Source organism: Muscardinus avellanarius (genome assembly GCF_963383645.1).
Source record: "Muscardinus avellanarius genome assembly, chromosome: 11".
In the NCBI taxonomy this organism is placed as follows: domain Eukaryota; kingdom Metazoa; phylum Chordata; class Mammalia; order Rodentia; family Gliridae; genus Muscardinus; species Muscardinus avellanarius.
Genome location: NC_137797.1, coordinates 87682721 through 87706591, shown reverse-complemented (window position 1 = coordinate 87706591; position 23871 = coordinate 87682721). Strand labels below are relative to the sequence as shown.

The window sequence follows — 23871 nt, the reverse complement described above, 5'->3', positions numbered from 1 at the left end:
AGTCATACCTGAATAGGGCCTCTCTGGACAGCCAGATTTCGTTCTGTTTCACGGTTTTCCAAGAGAAAAGCAACAGCAGCAACATGGTGGATACGATCAGCGTGGTGGCCCCGCAGCGATTTAGCCAAGTGCAGAGCTTGTTCAGTCCATGCACAAAAAGGATGCAGTAACCCATGCTGGAAGACAGGGTGCAAGGAATCAGATTACTCTGGGGTGCGGTGGACCCCGAGCATCCTCTCCCATGCAACTAACTTTCAGACAAAGCTCACTCATTCTGTGCTAGAGAAATAATTATCAAGTCCCCTGTCTCAGACAGCATTTTTATGTTCTCTAAAGTGCTACATGACCATGTTGGCTGGTTCTCTCATATGAGTTTGCAAAATAATGGGTTCATCTCGTACACCAGAGTACCCTGGATTTCAGCACCTACGGCATGAGGAATTTCACGTGTACCCTGGATCCTGAATGGATTCTCTGACCCAAGGCTCCTTGTGTAACTGCCACCATTACTCTTTGGGCACCACATATACAAATTTGGATTCTATGCTACAGCAGGTCTCATTTCAGCTCTGTAGGCGACAGTGTCTGAGAGTTCACTGTCAGCTTCTGGGAGGAATACCAGTCACCAATGAGCATGGATCTGTTTCCAGGGATGTGCTGCATAGTAATCTTATGCTCTGGCCAGTCAAAGCCCTTTGAACTTTTCAAAAGCCACCTAGCAGTCAATTCCTTGAAACTGCAGTACAGTTTCAAGCCCACTAGACAAGCTGTATTGATGGGTGTCTCTCCCTCTCTTCCCCATCCCTCATTCTCCATATTAGGGTGGAACCCAGGGAACTACACGCAAGCCCTTTTTATTTTTTTTATTTGCAAACCAAGTTTCAGCCAGGCATGGTGACGCACGCTTGTAATCCCTGCGCTTGGGAGGCAGAGACAGGAGGATCGAGGATCGCGCAAGTTCGAAGCCAGCCGCGCTGGCTTAAGAGACCCTGTTTCCAAATAAAAAAAATATAAAATAGGTCTGGGAGTGTAGCCTGGATGTAGAAGGGCTTCCAGGAACCCCAGTACCACCCAAAAAAAGAAAAAAGAAAAAAAAAAAAAGAAAAAAAAAACAAAACAAAACTAAGTTTCAAAGTTTAAGTTTTTGAAACTAAGTTTCAAAATAAAAACCAAGTCTCCCTAAATTGCTGAGGCTGGCCTCCAACCCATGATCTTCCTGTCTCAATCTCTCAAGTACTGGGATTATAGGTCTGTGCCACCATGCCTGGCCCTGAGACTCTTTTGCTACTCTGGCCCAGCTTTGCCAAAGGCTCAGAAAGTTCACCTGTTACCTGTTTTGGTTTAGATTTAGAACGTCTGCCAGACCTCATGTAGTAGACATGGGTAGCCATACTGGAGGTGGGACTTGCATGCTAGAGGGGGGCCTTTGGGGGAGTAGCCAGATGCAGCCCCCCGCCCCACCTTTCTCTATCTCCTGCTCCCATGAGTGGACACCAGCCCTTTCTCTCTCTCTCTGTTCCTACCATGAAGACCTGAGGATTTGAAGCCCTGGCTCCTGCTTAGAAGCCAGGTTAATATGAACTGAAATTTCCATAACTATGAGCACATAAATCCTTCCTCAAAGTTTTATGTGCCGGGTGTTTGGGTCATAGGGGTGAGCATGTTGGCTGAGACATGAGCTGAGTGAGGACTTCTGCACATCAGTATCATGTCTCCAAAAGCCTTTGACTTAGTGCAATATGGTCTGTTACATCAACACTGCACCGACAAAGACACTTCCAGCCTGCTGATTAGATTCAGAAGGACATAAACTTAGTTTCTGCTCATTATCACTGTGTGCATCTTAGTTGAAATCTATGTTTCAGAAATAATTACTAATTATTAATAATCTTAATTTTGCATATATTAATGAAAACAGTTTTGCATAAAGAAATTCCACATTAGTCAGAAACTAATACTATCAGAAGCCCAAAATAAATATAGACCATATACTCATCCAATTAATTTTTGGGGGGTGGGGAGATGGAAGCGAGGAACATTCTACCTCCGAGCTACACCCCCAGCCCTATTTTTAATTCTTTATTTTCAAACAGGGTCTCACTGAGTTGCGGAGGGCCTCACTAAGTAGCTGAGGCTGTCTGCAAACCGCGATCCTCCTGTCTCAGCCTCCCGAATGCTGGGATTACAAGTGTTTGCCACCACGCCTGGCTCTCATTCAATTATTTGCTTATTCTTTTTCTTATGTAACTGGCAATATTCTAGGCACTAAAAATACATTGGGGAGTAAACAGCTAAAATAACTCCACACTCTACAACCTAATGAATTATGTTGGCCTTGTAAAAGGAAACAACTGAATATTCCCATTCCCTCATTCCTAAACACACTTCCTTTGGGGAAAAGAAAAGCATCTCTCCACCTTCTGCTCTCCTTTCTCAATGGCTGTGCTTTTGCATCAGGAGTACAAAATGAGCCAGGCATGGTGGTGCATGACTGTAATCCTAGCTACTCGGTAGGTTGAGGCAGGATAATCATAAGTTTGAGGCCAGACTAGGCAACTTAGCAAGACCTTATCTCAAAGTGAAAAATAAAAAGGAGGTAGATTGAGCCCAGGGGTGCTCAGTGATAGAGCACCCCTGGGCTCAATCCTCAGTACAGGGGGAAAAAAATTCTGTAGAAAACAAGAGAGAGTGTTGAAGTTTCTGAATTGGAAGCCCTGGGAATCAAGTGAGAGCTCCATTACTTTATCTCAAGTTCCTAAATCCACTGGCCAACCTACCTATGGTTTTAGGGTTTGCTGTTTGGCCAAAGAGAGACCCCATCCTACTCACCACTGAAGATGATAACTTGCAGTAAGGAAGGCCATGTCCGCTACCACCACTGGCCACACATAACTTGCAGAAGCCTCACATATGGCAAAACACAACAAAGATGGACAAATGCCAAAAGCCCTCCCACATTCCACCTTAATGGTGAGCTTTTCTACAGATCTTCTGCTACTGTAGATCAGAGCATGCTAGTGTTACGGATTTGCGTGACCACAATGGTGATCAAGTTCAGGAAGGTGCTTGCCACCTGTTCCTGTAGATCCAGCCAAGTCCCGCCCAGTCTAAGCAGGGTGCTTCTAGAGCCACACAAAGGTCCTCTGGGCTCCAGGCTTTCATTCGTCAGATTTTTTTTAACATACATCTGCATGTAGCTAGCACTATTAGAGACTAGAGACCTCCACACGAGGCTGCAGAGACAAGGAAAGCTATTAATAATGGACAATCACAACCCAGACAACCAAAGCCAAGGGTTGGGCTCAGGACGAGGAGGCACTCTGAGAAGCACCGCTGCTGTTCCCCATCCCCCCAGACACCACCCCGCATTCACAGGTCGGTGACATCTCCAATTTGGAGCATAATTTTAAGGTCAAGCAGGCCTGCAGTTTGAAACATGATTTTATGGATAAGCTGGTGTGCATGCAGCGCTTAAATAACTAAGGGCACTGGCATTTTCCCTTAGGTTTTATGGTGTGCACTCAAGAGAATTTAACAGGAACCACAAACCACCAATGCTGACACCTGCCACTTGTCCTTTTGCATTAGAATAACATGTTTAAATCTGTTGTTTGAGAACTTTATTGGTAGCTCATTGCTGTGTCCATAGTATTTTTATGAGCCTTGTCCAGAAGAACTAAAGATCAACTCTTCCCATTTACATCAACCTGAGAAGATGACAACTTTCTTCCTCTGGCCCCAGCATTTTATGATGTTGACTATGGCTATACTTTCTATTTAATTACATGCAATAAAGAGCCTTTTGCAACTAAGTAGAACTGAAATTCTACCTGTTAATTTGTCAACAAGTTCAAAGACCCACCGAGAGCATCTATAAATAAAAACAGACAACAAGCATAACCTTTCCATTTTATTCCCTTAAAGAATCCTGAGAGTCTAAATGAAATCCACCCCTAATTAACTTTTAATCCACTGGATCCCCACATTGCAAATGATCTGCAGTCAGATCTTATTCTGTTCTCACAGATGCTGATGTGAAAGGTTTAAACAGTGTAGCCCTTTCCCTCAGATTGAGCTGAGAACAGGTGTTCCCGGCACAGGAAGTACCAGAGAATCGAAGGAGACGCGTAGCCCAACCTGGGCGCTATGGGCCATGGGCCGAGGGCAGTGGAGACTCACTAGTGTCCCCATTTCTGCCCTGTTCTTTATCTCAAACATTTGATGGATGGGGACATTTCCCAAAAGATTGAATGCATTTGGAAATGTGAGGTCTTCATATTCCAAGAAAAGAATCCCCTAAAGGCAGCTCTGGGTACTTCTCTCCCCACTCTAGGTGCTGTGCCTCTAGGGTAGGTAGGAAAACCTTTTCATGTGTTGTTCACTATAAAGACAGTTCTTCTAGTCTTTTCTAGCTGGGGGAAATGGCATTGCTTTCACCTTCTGGGGATCCAGAGACATTTCTTTGACCTCTTTGGAATGCGATGTCTCCACATGACTTCATGGTTCACCCACTGCTTTAAAATGCTAAGACTGCTAGTAAATACAGCAGAGCTGGTGTACAGACAGTCTTTGCTTTGCATCTCAAATTGAATGCTGTTGTTGATCTTGGAAAGATTATGTAAATTCTCTCAATGTAAAGTCCTGACTTATAAAAGGGAACAATAATCTTACACTGTGACAATTACTGATAAACACTGAACAGTAAGTAGTAACATTAAACTATCACTCCGTAATAATATTAGTAATTATTTTCTGCTAAATAGAATGTAAGGCAGAAAATTTGTAAAATGTATATATTATCTGGGTAAAAATCAATGTTTCAAGGCTCTGAATAACATCCCGAAGCCCCCAGAGCACTGTTAAGTGCAGAGAAGCACAAGTGTGTGGGTGCGGTTTATGTTTGGAGGTTCATGATGAATGAAAGGGAAATCAACGCAGAATAAAGAATTAGAGCCAGTGTGGTGGTGCACACCTGTAATTCCAATACTTGGGAGGCTGAGAAAACTAGTCTTAGCAACTTAGCAAGACTCAGCAACTTAGAAAAACCATGTTTCAAAAATAAAAAATAAAAAGGGCCAGGGATGAAGCTTGGAGGTAAAATTACCCTGAGTTCAATCCCCAGTACCAAAAACAAAACGAAACAAAAAATCTGAACTGAGTTGAGTTCTTCTCTACCATTTGTGGGTTCTGCTGCCACAGAAGAGTCACTTGACCTAAAGGAGTTTTTGATGTTCGTGTTAGAGGGGCTCAATATTGCCTACCACATCTACAGGGAAGAGCTGTTATTTGGAATAAATAAAACAATGTATGTGAATGTGTTCTGTGAACTGAAGGTGAAGTTCAAGGTACTGATGTTCTCAAGTGCAGTGTTTTTGTGTTCATGTGTGCTTTTAGTATATGACTTTTAGCTACACATGAATAAAATAAATGATAAGAACTGCAAATATACCTCAAACAAAGTCAGATCATCAAAGTCCAGATTGACCCTGAATACCTAATTTATAGGACAATTATAAGTATCTTAAAACATTCACCAAAAGCACTCTTAAAAATGCAACTTTCTTGTACAATATTATTTGCTTCAGAATGGATTTAATTCACAAAATAGACTTATGGTACAAAAAGTACATAAAGTAAGAATGATAGTTTCCAAAAACATCAAGGAATATTTTATTAAGATTACTAAAATGTGCATAAGGAATCAATTTGTTGTTGTTGTTGTAGTACTGGGGATGAAAACCAGGGGCATTTTACCTCCAAGCTACACCCCTAACCCTATTTTTTAAATCATTACTTTTAAAGCAGGGTTTCACTGAGTTGCAAAGGGCCTCACTAAGTAGCTGAGGCTGTCTGCGAACCTGGATCCTCCTATCTCAGCCTCCAAAATGCTGGGATTACAAGCATGCACTACCACATCCGGCTTGGAGTCAATGTTTGAGATATACTTCCCTATGCAGAAACCAAAAGAAAAGAAAACAACAAAAAGAAATTCATCAATAACAAGGGATCCTGATGGAAGAGGGGCTGAAATGGCAGCCCTGGAGCCTGCCCAAATAGGCTCCAGGCAACGTCACGGGCGACCGTGCAGGAAGCTGTGTGTCTATCTGCAGAGGCTCCTGGGGTTTCAAAATGCTACCCTGCTAAGCTAGGGTTGCTTATTTGTTATTTTACTTTTTAATTGTTTACTTTTAAGCACATAAGCTTAGGGGCAAAAAAGAAAACGTCTCAGAAGCAAAGAAGAATTGGCTTACAGCTGTTCTGCTCTTTAGTTTCCTTTGACTTGATTCACCCAATCTCCTCATTTGTACTGGACAGATTAAAATAATGGCTTGCAATTATCTAGCATGGCTTACAACATTTTTTCACATGTATTATACTAGTTAGTCTTATCTGAATCTAAATTATACTCTCCAGTTTTTACTTTCAGCGTCTGGCTTCCAAGACATTTGCTGTCCACTACTTAAGATCTAACAGACATAAACATTCATCTTTTATAACTAGCAGGGTTCTGCAAAATTAAGGCCATTATTCCAGTCCAGTGATTAACTGTTTAAACTTATCTACACCTTGTGCCCTGAGCTGAAAGCAACTTACTGAGCACAGCAGATTGGCCAACTGATCTTCAGCCCACGAGCTCCGTGGCCTCCTCCCTATTCCCTTCATTCCGACCACGGCTCTGTTTTAATGTTACATCCATCCATGAGCTGCATTTTTAGTTTGTTACACACAGGGCTCAGTCCCTCGGCAAGGTCCTTCTGCTTCCATTCCTGGTCTTGACCTTCACGCGGCACTTGTCCCGGAAGAGCTTGGTGACAGGCCCTCAGTCTTGTTCACCCAGGTGCCTCCCCACCCGGTCACAGGAGCAGCCTTCCCTGGACAAGTTCTGGCTCCAGGACCTCACACTCTCCTCTGAGCTCAGATCCCAAAGGACTGGTGGAGCCATTCATGCAACCACAGTGAGAGCAGAGACGACCCCTTTGCCTCAATCCTTCCATCCTTAACCTATGGAGTCTATTTCTTCTTTGAACTCGCCCTCTCCAATCCACTCTGAGGTGAGGTTACAAGAGATACCCTGGCTCCCGCCTCAACCTTATACCACTTACTCTCATGGGGAGCCAGCTGCTGTGTCCTTGGGGCCACATGCAGGGTTGTCAAATAAGCATATTAATAATTATTAAGAGTCTTAATTTTGTCAAATCAGTATCCAACATTACCCTCATCTGTGACTCATATTTAAGCACCTGATGCAGTAAGTTACACTCAGTGCCCTTGGCTGGCGGCTGCCACCAGCCTTGAATCCACGTTGAGATATTAGGCTGCAGCCCTGTTCCCAAGTCTCGCTGGACTTCCTGTGGGCACCTGAACTGTCCTCGGGGCTGCGTCCTCTCTCCTCAGCCTCCTGCGCTGTTGCCCTGGAAGGGCGGGGTCTGGCAGTGCCCATACTGCCCTGTGCAGACACCGGCTCGTTCTTTCCTGACACCTATTCCTTCTGCTGCCCATCCATGTGGACCTCTGAGCTCCCCTGCCCCCTGCATATGAGGACACCCCACTTCCTCACAGCGGAGTGCACACCGGGGCTCCCCACTACTTCCTCCTACCACCACCAGCCCTCAGAGCCTGTCCTGATGGCTTGGACACTTCCTCCATTTCTTACTGTACCCCAAAGGACGCACCTGGCCTTCCCTGCACCTCCTGCTGAATCTGAGCAGACACAGCCAGGCATGTCCAGTACATGGAAAACAGCAACAAAACACTGTATAACGCTTAAGGTGAAAAGCATGATTTACATAGGTCCAAATGTGGAGTCTCAAAGGACCTTACGCTTAGACCTTACAAAGGATCACTGAGCACTGGGCTACGCGAGTATCAGATTTCTAAAGCCAGTAAAATTTCTGTTTTTAATTCTTTTAACTTTTTATTGGTGCATTGCAGTCATACATCTACGCACACATCACACAATTAGCCCTTCCCCAACTCCCACCCCGTTCCCTCCCCCTCCCTCCTCGTGTTTGGCCTAGTGATTGACTTTGATATGTTTGTGAACGTACATCATGAACATTAGAGAATCTCCCTTTCCCCTCTTCCATTCCCTCAGGTCACCTTATTTGCTCATATATAGTATCTCCTTTCTCATCTAGAGTTCCTCTTATTAAAGCCAGTAAAATTTCTTAAAAAAAAAAAAAGTAGGGTGGATGGAGAAAAGAGGAACTAAGAAAGGATTGTCTACCCTGCTGTTTTTATCAGTATGACAAGGATCTAGAAATACAGAAGAGAGATAACTTTAGAATGTTATAAAACAACATCTACTTAACTTTAAAAAATCTCACTAATTTACACTGCTTGTCTCAATTTGGCCTTAGAACAGCAAAAACTTTACCAAGCACCTTTAACCAGTATTTGATATTTGATTTTTTTCATTTGAAACAGGGTCTCACTAAGTTGCTAAGGCTGGTCTTGAACCTGCAATCCTCCTATCGCAGCCTCCCAAGTACTGAGACTAATGGCATGTACCCTGACGCCTGGTAGCCTCAGTTATTCCTGATCAGTTCTTTCCCCAAATATTGTTCCTTCCTCCACTTATTTCTATTGTTTCCCCTTCTCTACTCCTTCAAGTTTTCCTAAAGCACCTTAGGACTTTATTCTTTGGCACTGAAGTGAATAAATCATCCTTAACCTAGCACATGGATGGATGTTCAATTACTTTCTGTAACTTTATTTGAGAGCTTTCATCAACTATTTTTGCTTCATCAACTCTAAGAAATTTCAGTTCTTTGAAGGCTTCTAATGTGGTTTTTATAAAATACAAAAACGATAGGCATAAAATTATATGCTTCTCTTGGGATAAGAGGAAGAGAGCAAAATTTCTGTGAAAAAAATATTTCTGTGGCCAACTCTCCTGCCTGTCCAAAGACGACATCTGCAAACCTGGCATTTACCACCAAAAGAAAACAGTATCCCCATTTCTGTTCATGGTAAAACTCTGCTCCTAATAGCCATGGAGTGCTAAGCAAATAGCTGATTTCCGCCCCTTTTATCTACAGATTTTCAAGTGCAAATGAGACAAGATTGATATGTGAGGCCTCTTTTGGGTTGGGAGGGAGGGAGACCGAATCCAGATTTGAGTGGCTTGTTCATGTTAGGCATCTGGAGGGAGATGAAAGGGCACTGTTGGTCTCTCACCAATTCTAGGTTTTTCTTGCAAAATGGCAAAATCAGCCTCCTGGGACTGATAGGACGCACCCAGGATCCAGTAAGGCTAGACATTATTTCTGTGATATATGATATATATACACCTAGGGCCAAGAACTGTGGTGTGTGTGTGTGTTACTAGGGATTAAAGCCAGGGGTATTCCATCCCTGAGGTACATCCTCAGCCCTATTTTTTAGTCTTAATTTTAAAAAAGGGTTTCACTAAGTTGCAGAGAGCCTTGCTAAGTAGCTGAGGCTGGCTTTGAACATGTGGTCCTCCTGACTCAGCCTCCCAGGTACTGGGATTACAAGCGTGCACCACCACGCCCGGCTCTGGCTTCTTAATAGCTTAAAACAAACGTATGATGAGTAGAAAGTTCACCTTCTCCAGAAGGTGTACAAGGTAAATATTTATTGTTGTTGTTGTTTTGGTTTGTGGTGCTAGGAATTGAACCCTGGACCTGGTACACGCTAGGCATGTGCTCCACCTCTGAGCTACAGCCCCAGGCCTTGGCGGTGGTGCTTTAGTCTCCATCATCTTATAACTCACTAAAGTTTTACGGCCAATATTTCCTTCCTTCAGTTAATGAACTATTTCATGGCAGACACTGGAATTTACTTGGTTTTATAGCCTCAGATTCTACTTGCAGCATTTGTAGCAGAGATGCTTTATTAATATTTATCAAATGAAGGACTTGGACTCATCAGAACGATAGAAAAAGTCACGACTCTTTCAACTGGTCTAAGAAAGGCCAAATCACAGTTAGGAGTGGCGACATATACCTGTAATCCCCGCTACTTGGGAGGCTGAAGAAAGAGGGTCGAAGGTTCAAGGCCAGCCTTGGCAATTTAGCAAGAGCCTGTCTCAAAATACAATTTTAAAAGGGCTGGATATGTAGCTCAGTGATAGAGTATGTGCATAGTATAAGCAAGGCCCTGGGTTGAATCCCTACTACCACCAGCAAGACTACAACAAACCCCCTAATACAGATTAATATTCCTTCTTGGTTATTTATTTATTTTGGTGGCACTGGGGTTCCTGGAAACCCTTCTACCTCTGGGTTACACTTCCAGACCTATTTTTGTACTTTTTTTTTTTTAATTTGGAAACAGGGTCTCTTAAGCCAGCATGGCTGGCTTCGAACCTGCGCAATAGCGATCCTCCTGTTTCCGCCTCCCAAGCGCGGGGATTACATGCGTGCGCCACCACGCCCGGCTCCTTCTTGGTCTTTTAAAGGTTGAGTATATTCTTATAATTGGCAAGTTCTTGTAAGACTTTTATCTTCAGGCAATGTAGAATCCAAGGAATTGTGTTTGTAATCCTCATAGTATGTAGTATTTATCAAACACTAACCTCTTTCCCAAACTATTCTGAGAGCCAGGGGCAGGTTCAAGGCCCCTTGCCTCACCCCATTGCCTACCCCAGCCAACTCGAACAAAATGCTGCAAAGTCATATGAAACTTTGGCTTATTAAATGTGTTTTTAAATTTCTAGCGCACTATCATAAATAAAAAGTAATGATTTCTTTAGCCAGGAGCAGTGGTACACACCTATAACTCCAGTCCTTGGGAGGCTAAGACAGGATGATTACTGTTTAAGACCAACCTCAGCTTCTTATTCAACCCTCAGCAACTTGGCCAGACTTTGTTTCAAAACAGAAAATAGAAAATACGGCTGTGGGTGTAGTGTGGAGGTGTTCAATCTCCTGTACCAAAAAAAAAAATAATAATAATTTCCTTATAATAATTTGATTTGTGATGTGCTATTTAGAAAACTCCATTCTTACAGAATTTATATTAAATTTATAGAGTTTACTAGACAATTTTGGAAATGAGAAAATCTGGTGCAGAAAATCTCCCTGTGTTGCTCAAGGTGTCACACTGATGAACAGCGGAATTCAGACTGTTTCCTGATTCAGTGTTGTTTCCAGGCATCTGAAAAGAAAAGTGGCCTGGGACGAGGATATGCAATTAAGTCAAGGGAGCAGACAAGCTTCAGTACAGTTCAAATGTGCAGACCTACGTGACACACATCAGAATGTCCTTTATCATTTTTAAATCACTTTTTTCACACAGATTTTCTTGAGGACAAATTCAAATTTTCTTGCGATTATGTCCACTCTTAAATTTAAGAAATAAAAGAGGGAATAAAAGAAGATACCGAACATAATAGTTATATGCAAGTCAATGAATATTTCTGGACATTATCATAACTGTATTTAATAGACATGATTGGACAAGATGGCCTGTTCAGGGTTTTTAGCCACTGTTGCTAAAACCCTGAACAGGCTGCAGGCGGCCTCCTGTTTACAGCTCGCAACCAGAGGCGAACCCTGCAGGCAGGTGACTGTGTGCAAGCTTGGTCTCGTCCATCCTGTGCGGATGTTTTTGAGCTGAGATGATAAAAACCTGAGTGCCATCCAGGAGGACCTCCCCATCGTCACCCAGAGGACGGTCTCCGGAACTGTCCACGGTGTTGGCGACAGGACGGGGCCCCGCAATAGTTACCTGGGCATGTAAAGGACTCTCTCAGCCACCACAAAGCCCACCCTGAAGAAGAGGTTGCTGGCTGGAATGAACGGGAACACCAGGAACAGCAAGCCCACGACCACTGCCTTGTGCTCCAGTCTCTGAAACACACGGGGGAAGCGCTCGTCAGTCATCTCTTTCAGTCAGCCACTTTCAAGTTCTCAGTGAAGGAAGGAATGAACTGAAGTGTGCGAGCCCTTAGGCCTGGGTGCTGAGCTTGTCACACAAAGCCAGGCTGCCACTGCTGGCTCGGCCAAACACCGCAGGTGCGCGGCACACATCTGCACCAGAAGCATGGCACACATCTGCACCAGAAGCATCTGCACCAGAAGCATCTGCCACTGGCACCACGTGGTCCAGGACCATTCCGGGTTGTTCTGGGCCGGCCCTATGCAACCCGCTTCCGAGCTCTGGCCCTTTCAGAACACCTGGCCCTCCAGGAGCTTGGAGACTGACCAGGGGGCAACGTGGCTGGGCAGAATCAGGTGGTACCACAGAGAATTTAATTATGTCCTCTTTAAAAGGAACACACTTAAAAAAATCACCAGAAGCAAGGCTTAACATAAAGAAAATGAGATGCTAATGGTAAAATTTAGGACACCAATGTGGAAGATTAATTGAGCTGTAGATTTTCTTAGAAGCTCTCAAATTAAGCCAGTAAAGCAATCATTTAAGTATATATTCCATAAACTTATTTTGTCATAAGAAATCATTACAAAAATGTCATAAGAAATCATTAAATTTGTAAAGGATCTTTCTCTAATATTTGTAAAGGTTTTTCTTAACTTTTGTATAGTTAGCTATAATTTGTATTAACTTAATTTATATTTAATTAAAGTTTATAAAATTAAAAAAATCTGTATAAATACTATAAAATTGTAAAAATTATCTTGTATTTTCATTTGTATATGTGCTAAAGATGCATTTGAAGAGAGTTCTATTTAAAATAGACTTGTAAGTTCTATTTAAAATAGACTTAAGTTGTAAAAATTAGTAGCTTGTATTTTCACTTGCATATATGCTAAGGATGCATTTGAAGAGAATTCTGTTTAAAATAGTCCTTATTTTATTAATGTTATTATTTTTTCTTTTATAAAAAGTCTAAAAAAACAAATAAAGACTCTATATTGTAATATTTAGTTTTAACTATAAATATAAATATTTTAACTAGTCTATTGCTTTTAATTATAATAACTGGAAAAGAACAGTTAAAGGAATAGTTCAAAAATTTTCACAAATATAAAGAAAACTCCCTAATGGAAACCATAAATTCTTGCATTTAAGCATGCGAAGTAGGTTTTAAACATTCTGGGTATTTGTCATCTGGATTTCATTAAAGTCTTTGTTCTCTAACTAGAATAATGTAAGGTAATAAAATTTCTTAGAGCAGTTTCATATATTTGGACAGTTTCCCTCAAATAATTAATAGTTTCACCAGTAATTATCTCATTTTTTACTAAAGAAACAAAATCCTTTAGAAGAAAAAAAGAAAAATAGGTAATGTCACAAGTCTTCAGTTCAAATGGATGCAAAAGGATGTTATAGTTTCAGGACCTACCAAAGTTGAACAACAACAAAAAAAAAGTAAAAGAAAAGAAAAAGAGAGAAGGAAGTTAATTTTATGTAAAATCTGCAAGCTTTTTTTTTAATTTATAGTTTGTACTTTACAAAGTACAAGCCAGAAGTGGTGGCACATGCTTGTAATCCCAGCATTTGGGAGGCTGAGACAGGAGGATCACGGTTTGTGGACAGCCTCAACTACTACTTAGGAAGGCCCTTTGCAACTCAGTGAGACCCTGTTTAAAAATAAAGAATAAAAAATAGGGCTGTGGATATAGTTTGGAGTTAGAATGTCCCTGGGTTCCATCCCCAGTACCAAAAAAAAAAAGAAAAAAGAAAAAAAGAAAAGAGAAAAAAAAAGTACATTTCAGTTCAGAAACTTAAAGTGAATAATTTATAATTTGACACATTTCAATCTTTGTGAAAATCCCATGATGCCTGGGCAGGTATTTCTTGGTAATGTTGAAAACCAACCCCAGGGTGTCTTTTCACATGCTCCTCACTGATCCTGAGCCTGTAACTGACTAGTTCATTGATAATCTCTTTTTAGAGGAACATGGTTATTTTTTGGAGATAATGGATAACATCTTATGACTCTTTCCAAAAACTGAAATACTTTTTATAAAAGTAATCATGTCTTTCCAAAGAGAGTTCTAAAGAGAATGTAAAAGACCCTATTGGTTTGTCCTAAGCAGGAATGAAGAATGCAGGTAGTGAGCCACCTCCCGTCCCTCCTCAGGGTCCCTCGGGGACAGTGCCCGCTGGGGATATGGAAGAGTCGTTGCCTTCACATCCCAGTGTCACACCTTCTGTCTGAAAAAAACCACCTTCCTCGTTCTGGTGGCTGTTCACAGCCTTCCTCAAAGTTCCAAGAGCCTATGTGGCCACCAGGTTGGGGGCTTTTTCACCCCCGAGGTGGGAAAAGCAAGAGAAGAGGCCTGCCTCCCTGCCTCCTCTTGATTCCCTGAGCCCCTAGTAGTCAGGATCCCTGTGGCACTTACACTGCTGGGAACACAGACAGAGATAAAGTCAAGGAGAGATAGATCAGCCTCCAGAAGACTGGTATGCAAATGGCATCACAGTCCCTGGGTGCATTTGTTCCTCCTCCAGGTTCTTCAGGAGCCAGGTGCAGTCTGTTTCCACCCGGACAATCATCCCATTTGTAACCACACACGTTCCCGGGTATGTACCCCCCTGAATGCCTTTCTTCCTCACCAGACTACAGGCTTCGTGAGGGCCGGGAGCTCTTAGCTGTGTTCACCAAAACAGGACTTGTGTTTACAAGTGCCTGGTGCAAATGTTTGCTGATTAAATCAGTAAGTGAAGAAAAGCAGGAGTGAAAACTGGTGGATGGGGAGGAGGTAGAGAGGGCTTTCTGGCCGAGATGAGAGTCTGGGCTTGAAATGTTAATAAATGCTTTCAAGGCAGATAAATGGGGGAAGGGCACATCAGGGAAAGGATATAGAGTGACACAAAGCAGGGAATGAGACAGATCATGAGGGCCTTGCATGCCCCATTGTGGAACCGGCCTTCTCCTAGTACCAGGAGGTACTAGGGTGTCCCTCGTATATGAAGAAAAGCAGTGTTCAGAGTTGAGGTCTAGATTTGGTCTGTGGCCCTGCTACCAATACAGCAGTACTTGTCCTGGGTAGACATGTTAGTACTTCCACCCTGTAGGAGCCTCAACTACCAAATGAGACAATATAGCTCTGGGTTTACTGGAGTTGGGTCTTTACAAAGATTCCTTCAGCAGCAAAATGTACACTATCAAAGCCATGAGCTTTGTGTTTAGAGGCCACCAGTCCTTACTGCTACCAGAGGGGCAGGGCTTATGGAGTATTTTACACTGTGTGTGTGTGTGTGTGTGTGTGTGTGTGTGTGTGCGCGCGTGTGTGTTACTAGGGAATGCTACCTCTGTACTGGGGAATGCTACCCTCTGAGCTACACCCCCAGCCCTAAATTTTTACTTTTATTTTGAAACAGGATCTCACTAAGTTGCTGAAGCTGGCCTCAAACCTGAAATCCTCCTGTCTCCGCCTCCCAAGTACTGGGATTACAGGCGTGCGCCACCACGCCCAGCTTTCACTTGATTTTTAAAACATTTCATAGAGGACAGCAGCAGCACAATGCCCAGACTCGATGATATTTTGTTATTTTATTTTGAGAAAAATGTTTATAAAAATTCTTTATCTTCAAATTAAATTGATGACAATGTTCTTTGTCTTCCTTCCTTTCCATCTAGTCAAGAGATATTAAAAATATTTAAGAAGAAATTTATTTAATCAACAAATCAATCCGAGAAGCACAAAGTTGTAAAGTCGGGCAAAAAAATCTCATCACAGACATGGCTGGATTTTCTAGAATAAGGAGGACTGGGAGGGAACCCAAGTCTGGACTGTATGGATCACAGATGAGACAAAGTTGGCTGAAGCATTTATAGCTTATTTCAGCCCCAAAGATTTAATACAGGCGATTTGTTTGGGTAACTTTGCAACTTCCGACAACCTAATATACTTCTCCCAGAGCTTTAGTAGGATGACAATTTAAACAAGAAAGGGCACAGATACCTACCCTATCTGGAGGAAAAATGTTTGCTTTATTCATGGAGAGAGTTGTTGGCTTTGATTTTCCTTCTTGGCTTAGAGGAATGCAGAGAATCCTCCCCCTGGGCTGCAGAGGAGTAAAAATTTCATCTTAACACCCAGCTTAGCAAGCCTGGCAACCGGCCCAGACACCAAGCCCCCCACACACATCTGGCAGACGTGTAAGGGAAGAGCAGCACCGTTCTCAAATCCATAAACCACCACAAAGGAAACCCAGCTCGAGAACCCACGTCTAGCTAGGTAGTGTCTGTTTATGACCTCCAATTCTGGCTCCCAGTTTACCTTTAGAAATACAGGTCACAGACAAACACACACACACACACACACACACACACCTACACTCTGGCCAGGTGTGTGGGTGTCAGAAGAAGATTCTTCCCTACCCAATCCATCCTCTGTGGTCTGCCCTCTCCCAGAGGCTGATTACAGGGACGCTCACTGTCATTATGCAGGTCTCAGGGAAATGGTTCAATGCTTTTGGACGTGAGTGTGTCACGATGTTCTAAGAATTGTGGCTGCATTTCAATCCCTAAGATTTATTTCTCAGCCCTAGGCTCTAGCTCTCTGCATCCAGTTTCTCTACCCTCAGGGAATCTGTTAACAGTAAAACTGTCCTATTTAGACCTGGGTTTAAGGCATTCACCAAGATGATGGGGAGGAGGAGGGCCGTGTTCTAATGCTCCCTTAGGTTCCACGTTCTAGGTGTCTGTGGGTCTACTTCCTCCATCAGACTATGGGTTCCTGATGGCCACGCTCATGTATGTTGAAGTTGGTCCAGAGTCCTGACACAAACATGATCCACACTCAACAAATACGTGTCTCACTAATAAAGAACAGTCCTAACAGCTGCATGTGATCACTGGGACTCCTCACGCACTTCATACCCATTTTAAGGGCTCTCAGATGAGAAAATCTCACTTTGTCAATCCTCTATGTTATGGTTAAGATACAGAATATCTCCTGGAAAAGCTCATGTGTCAACAATTCAAAGATGCTCAGAGGTCAAATATCTGAAGAATCTCATCAGTGGGCGAATACATTGGTGGATTAATAATTTGGGTTTATTGGGTGATAATTTAGGTAGGTAGGGTATGGCTGGAGGAGGAAGGTCACTGGGGATGTGAGTCTCCAGCCCCTTCCTCTCATTCTCTGCTTCCCATCACCATGCCCTCCCTGAACTCTGCAGGAGTGATCCAGCCTAAAATGGGCTGAAACCTCCAGAAGTCGGGTAATTTTGGCCACAGCAGTAAGAATGATGACAGAAATACTCTGGAAATGGTATTGCAGAATTAATTTGGGGTGAAAAGCCCCCAGTCCTGGAACATCTAAGAGGATCTCAGAGTCTAGTGCAGTGAGTCCCCCACTGAGATGCTGCTCACCAGGCTGCTCACGTACCTTCTGCACTTTCCTACTTTTATTTATTGCTACTCACAACTACTAATTCTCAAATGGCAATATAACCTTCATGCCCAGGAAAAACAACATCTTTCTCTTTATTAGAATTGGACTTCAACATTTGGAATATTTCAACTTATTACAATTTACTTTTCCGAAAGTTCTTTTTAACCAAGAAAATCAGAATGCTTTAATTAAAATGAAATCCATCAGCAGCCGGGCATGCTGGCACTTGGGAGGCTGAGACAGAAAGACTGTAGGTTCAAAGCCAGGCTCAGCAACTTAGCAAGACCCTTAGAAACTTAGTGAGCCCGTTTCAAAATAAGATATAAAAAGTGTTAGGGGATAGTATAGTTCGGGTTATAATGCCCCTGGGGTCAATCCCCTATGCCAGAGAGAGAAAGAGAGATAAAAAGAGATAGATGATAGATAGATAGATAGATAGATAGATGATAAATAGGATATAAATGAATGCATCCATTGTTGCCCTATCTGACTGTGTTTGACTGCCTCACTCTCATGAGGTTTTGTTCTGAATCTCACTGGTTAGGTGGAGGTACTGGGCCTCGGCTCTGCTCTTTCTGTGGCTAAGTGGCCCTCAAATGGCAGCCCCAAAGTACAGCAATTCAAATGTTGAAGTAAACCCAAACTCATTCTTCAGAGCTCTATGGAGATGAAGATTATTGCCCCTGCTTAAAAAATTTTCATGTTTTAATTTTGGGGTCCTTTCCAAACAGGCAGAACTACAATTGGCCAGAATGGCAGAGGATGATTGTGTTGTTATCATCATTAATATTATATAGTATTATACACACTTACAACAATTAGACTATTATGAGAAGTCTTTCCCAAGGCTGCAAAGGCCTTCAGATCTTCTTCATGCAAAACATGGGAATCTCACTCCTCTATTCTACTTTTGTATGTTTAAAGAGGTTTTTTTTTGCAGCTAGACACCTTTTGTTCTACCTTTACATCATCTTACTGTCTCTCCATTATATTTTTTCCCTTGAGTAAACCACTTTTCTTAAGGTTACCGAGGCTTTAAAAAGTTCAAAATGTTGTATAAAAGCAGTAAAAACAAACACCAATTTGGGATAGCTTTTTTTTTTTTTATCCTGCAAGTGAGAGTAAGACTACTCTTTCAAAAGTTGAAGAGGACAATCTGAACTTTCACTGTTATGACAATATCAAATATAACAGACTACTTCTAATGACCCAAATAAGATCTAAAATTTGCTGGGCGTGGTGGCGCATGCTTGTCATCCCAGCATTTGGGAGCTGAGACTGGAGGATTGTGGTTCGTGGACAGCCTCAGCTACTTAGTGAGGCCCTTTGCAACTCAGTGAGACTAGGCTTCAAAATAAAGAATAAAAAATAGGGTAGGGGATGTAGCTTGGAGGTCGAATATCCCTGGGTTCCATTCCCAGACCCCCCCCCCCACACACACACAAAATAGATAAAGGGGTAAGGCAATTTAAAAGCTGATTCTTGCCCAATGTGGTGGTGTACACCAGCACTTGGGAGGATGAGACAGGAAGGCTATAAGTTCAAGGCCAGCCTCAGCAACTTAGCAAGGCTCTCAGAAAACTAGCAAGACCCTGTTTCAAAATAAAATATAAAAAGGGCTGGGAGTATAGCTTGGAGGTAGAATTTTTTTTTAGTTCAATCCATACTACTACTACTATTACTACTACTACTACTACTACTAGTAGTAGTAGTCGTCTGATGATGATGATGATGATGATGATGATGATGATAATAATAATAATAAATATAGTTGATTCTCAGAGACTCATTCCTTGGTGGTCATACATGTAACTGGAACCCTGATTTAAGCCCCCAAAGCCACAACATTTCTGTTTTAAGGACAGTTCTCCCAGCACACAAGCACAATTCCCATCTCAAAGGCAGGCATGGAAATGTGCCACTCGCCCTTCCCAGCCTGAAATCAATGGCTGAGCTGCAGCACGGCTGGGCACAGCTCAGGCTCAGCATCTCGGCCGCACGGCTGCCAGCCCAGTTCTGCCTGGATCAAGCTGGGATATCATTTCCTCTCTCTCATGAGCTCCAACATGGGCTCATAAGTGCACAGGGAGTAAAATTTTTAGAGGGGAAATGAATGAAGAAATTATACTCCCTTGGAGACAAAAGAAGACTTGTACACTCCACATTTTTTTCTCCGCCAAGTTAAACACTACTTTCTACCCGTGCCAATCTCTCGCTGCCAAGAGGCACTGCCAGCAGTACTAATGAGCGCAGAGCTGGGGCAGATGAGAATCAGGGTACTCATGAACTGACACTGCATGGTTCTGGACAGAGAGAGAGAGAGACAGACAGCGAGAGACAGAGAAAGTGTGTGTGTGTGTGTGTGTGTGTGTGTGTGTGTGTGTGTGTGTATACAGAGCTTTTTGTTTGATTTGTGTGTGTGTGTGTGTATGATACTGGGAATGGTACCCAGGGGCATTCTATCCCTGAGCAACACCCCTAGCCTTATTTTTTGTTCTTTATTTTAAATCAGGGTCTTACTGAGTTGCAAAGGGCCTCACTAAGTAGCTGAAGCTGTCCTCCAACTGTGCTCCTCCTGTCTCAACTTCCCAAATGCTGGGATTACAAGGTACGCCACCACGCCTGGCAGTTTGGTTTGCTTTTAATCAACATCTGAACCTTCTTGCATATACTGGTTCCTGAGATCAACACTTCTTATCTTCTCATCTCACAAAAGCACACAATTACGTTGCAGGGTTAAAGGAGGTGAAGAATGAAGCTCTCAGATTGCCATATTTTAACTCAAGAATAAGTGAATTCAACCAGGTGTGCTGGTGCCTGCCTGTATTCCCAGTACTTGGGAGGCTGAGACAGGAGGATCCCAGGTTTCAGCCCAGCCTCTGCAATTTAGCAAGACCCTCGGCAACTTAGTGACTCTCTGTTTCAAAATTAAACAATAAGGGGCTGGGGATGAAGCTCAAGAATGGCCCTGGGATCAATTCCAAGTATCACACACACACACACACACACACACACACACACACACACACACACAAGGAGCTGATTCATAGCTTCATTTGGAAATGTAAGTTCCATTTTGCTTAAGTGTGCCTTTAAATGTTTAAATCAAAATAAAGGCAAAAGTCTCTTAGAATGTTCCTTACTGGCTTACTGGTGGTAATGTAGGCAGGTGGCATGGTGGAGAAGCAGGTCGCTGGGTGTGGCCTTGGGACTGCACATGCCCCTCCCCCGCCCCGCCCCTGGCTGCTGGCCTCCCTGATGTGAGAGCAGCATCCCTCCCTCTACAAGCTGCGAGGCCATGAGTGCTTCGGAGCCTGCCTGGTGGGTGCGTGAGGTCTTTAGAGCCCAGTGGTGGGATGCTGACTAGCACGAGTGGGAAGCAGGAGGAATCCATCGTATTTTCCCTGTGTAAGGATTAATTTAGGATCCAAGAGATTTCAATGAGCAAGTAAAGTCAAGAGTGAAGCCAGCTTTAATGATGTGGAAGACGCAGAAGCAGAGTTTACATCAGATACATTTCATAACACTTTTGTTCCTGTGGCAGAAGTGTCTTCTACCTCTGATTTACTGCCTAGACTTCTGTTAAGGAGGTGTCCCTCTGCCTAAGTCCTCTGGAGCAGGATGCTATAGACGGTGCGTTGGCTGGTACTGGGACTGAACACTGAGACATTCTACCTCCAGCTAGCTCTATTTCATTTTTATTTTGACTGGGGTCTCACTAAGTTGCTGAGGCTGGCCTCAAGCCTGAGATCTTCCTGTTTCATCCACCCAAGTACTGAGATTACAGGTGTGTACCACCAGACCAGGCTTCACTTTCTTCTTGTTATGTAAGAGACAAGCCACCCTCAGGATGATGTCGGATAGAAGAAATAAATAGGTAGAAAGAAGACAGACAGGAAGGAAAAGTAAAATATAACTTTAATATAAGAACCTGGAGCTGAAGGGCTTCACCTCTAGTCCACAAACCAGTTCTCTTTCCCAGGCCTGACTCTCTCAAAAAATTCCTGGGAAACCTGTAGATCCTACAGTTAACTACAATATTTCTGAGACACCTATAATTTAGGATATGCTAGCTTATCCTTCAATCAGCTAATGAGGAACCCAATCAGCCTGAAGACCCTAAGGCTGACCAGACCACAGACCATCAGGAAGCGCCTCGGGACGACTGGACTGATCCACCCTAAGGCTGCCAGACCACCTGCCCACCATAAACCGCCTTGGGACTACCGGACCGACCTCATCCTCGCATACCTTCTCAGCCCACCCCTCACGAAAGTCCCCTATAAGAAGAGAACCCTGAACTCCCCAAAACGCCTTCCTCATCTTGAGGACCCCGCATTCTCTCTTGAATGTGCATTTCCTCCCCTTTTCCCCAATAAACCTCTGTCCATGTCTCTAACTGGCACGTGCTCAAATTCTTTTCCGTCATGTTAGCCAAGGACTCTGCAGATCCTGAGTTTCTGAGCTGAGGACTCACCCAACAAGGACCCGTAGGACAACGCGCACAGCCACACTCTCCTAGTTAAGTTCCAGTATTTCAGAGAGCTGCATTTCCTAAAGACAATGACTCACAACCCCTTATCGAACAAACTGCAGATATGTGTTTGGCTAATGTCACGTTACTCTGTACGAATGTGACAAGGAGTTTAGTAATCCTCTCTCAAGGACTAATCTTTTTGTGTAATTAAACTTCTAGAGGAACTGCGATTCAAGTGGCTTTGGTCCATGTTAGGCATGGTCAAGGCAGGCATCCCGAATCCAAGTATCCGCTATAGTCACGATGTGTGGATTTATTGGACAAGGTCTGTTTTCCGGTCTCTGAAATGTGTGATGCTAAAAGCCCGATAGATAATTTTGTTGCTACAGAAGTGGTTGAAAGGCTTTTTTCACAAATTAATGACATGACTGAATAAGGCTCTTCCCTCACCTTCAACTATGGATTCTAACGGCTTCCCTACCACAGCTTAAAAGAGCCAATTTAATGGAGTTATGAAATGTGGCAAAGGAGGTAAATGAAGGTCCCACATTGTCAAATGGTATCAAATACTTGTAATTTTCCAAGTTCAGACATGCACACACCTATTTTCGTTGTTTCAAAGCATGAGAGAGGCTCACATAAAAGGGCCAATTTCCATCAAATGACAGCAAACAACCTAAATCTCTAAAGTAGACAGAAGAGAGAGAAAGCTTTGCCCAACATGAGGATTGACATGTGATAAAAGTTAAGAACTTGACCCAATAATCACTAGGCAAGAGTTATGTCTGCCTTGGGAAATGCTTACAGGGTAGTAGGAAAAAATTTTTAGATAGAAAAGCAAAAAGTAAATTCATTTTCCCAACAAGTACTGGCACTCAGTTATTCCCAAGTGAAGGCAATGGTATTGTTGGGTGTGGTGGTATATGCCTCTAATCCCAGAAACTCAAGAGGCTGAGAAAGGAGGATTGCAAGTTCAAGGTCAGCCTCAGCAATTTAGAGAAACCCTATCTAAAAAGAACATTTTAAAAAGGGCCAGGGATGTCAGTCAGTAGTAGAGCACTCCTGGGTTCAATCCCATCAGTACCATTAAAAAGACACAGAAAGAGATGGAGGGGAATGATGGTTGGTAAAGTGAGAACTTAGATCTATAGTAAGCAGGAAATATAATTCACTGGCTAAAGTCACCCAAAGCACAAGGAGCTGTTGCGCTGGAATCCAGACTTTTCAAGGCCCTGCTGGGGAGGCTGACAAATAAACATTCTTCCCAATTAATCACTTTTAATACCAAATGCCAGCGTCCTGGGTTACAATTGATGGAGCCAATTTGACGATGTAAAGTTGCCAGATCCTTTTGTAAATACTTGTGGCCTCTGGCAATTGAAGTCAGATGCGGGTACCAAATGAAAGCAAGTCTTAAGTGAAACTCTGCCAAAAAATGCAACCATGTATTAGCAGGACACGCTGGCTTAACATGGCGCTTGGGGAATCCCTCCTGTCTCCTCCAGATCACAGGAGCCTTCTGAGACGATGAACAGGGTGCAGAGGAGGGAGGGCTCAGGGAAATCACGGAGCACTTAAACCAGCACTGGAGCAGCAAAGATACAGGTTTTATTTATTCCAGCTAAAATAGAAACTGCAGGCAGAGAGATGTACGGGAGTCACTTTGGTCTTACTTTGGAAACTGCTGCTCAATAAACATGAATCAGCTATTGCAGGTGGTACTCGCCTCCTGGACTACAGCGTTTTATGGGTGGCCTTGCGGGTCCCTCACGCCACCATTTCTCTCAGCAGACAGCATGTTATATCAAATCCCATATGTGTGGCTAATGGCAGCTGCCACAGAATGGAAAAAAAAAAAAAAAAAAAGAATCCATCTCCAGGCCCTATCTTCTGCAAAGAATCGGTTTCAAAGGAGCTCCTTTTCAGGTGGTATTGCTCAAGTGATAATAAGAAAATTCTTTTGTTAATGCTTTTGTTGTTGTTTTTCAGAAAGTACAAAGATGCCAGGCCTGGTGGGACAAGCCTATAATCCCGGGTGGCTGAGAATGTGGGTTTGAGGCCAGCCTGAGTGACTTAAAGAGACCCTGTTTCAAAATAAAAAATTAAAAGGGC

The 23871-nt window shown here is 43.0% G+C and overlaps 1 protein-coding gene across 1 annotated transcript in view; it reads right to left on the bottom strand.

The window, feature by feature from the left end:
* TMTC1 (transmembrane O-mannosyltransferase targeting cadherins 1) overlaps positions 1-23871 on the bottom strand; it is a gene marked incomplete at both ends in the record, with an annotated part of 320957 nt that overhangs the window by 108202 nt on the left and 188884 nt on the right. Inside the window, 2 exon segments of the mRNA XM_080704935.1 lie at positions 9-176; positions 11698-11819. Of these exon segments, the coding sequence (XP_080561061.1) occupies positions 9-176; positions 11698-11819 (290 nt within the window).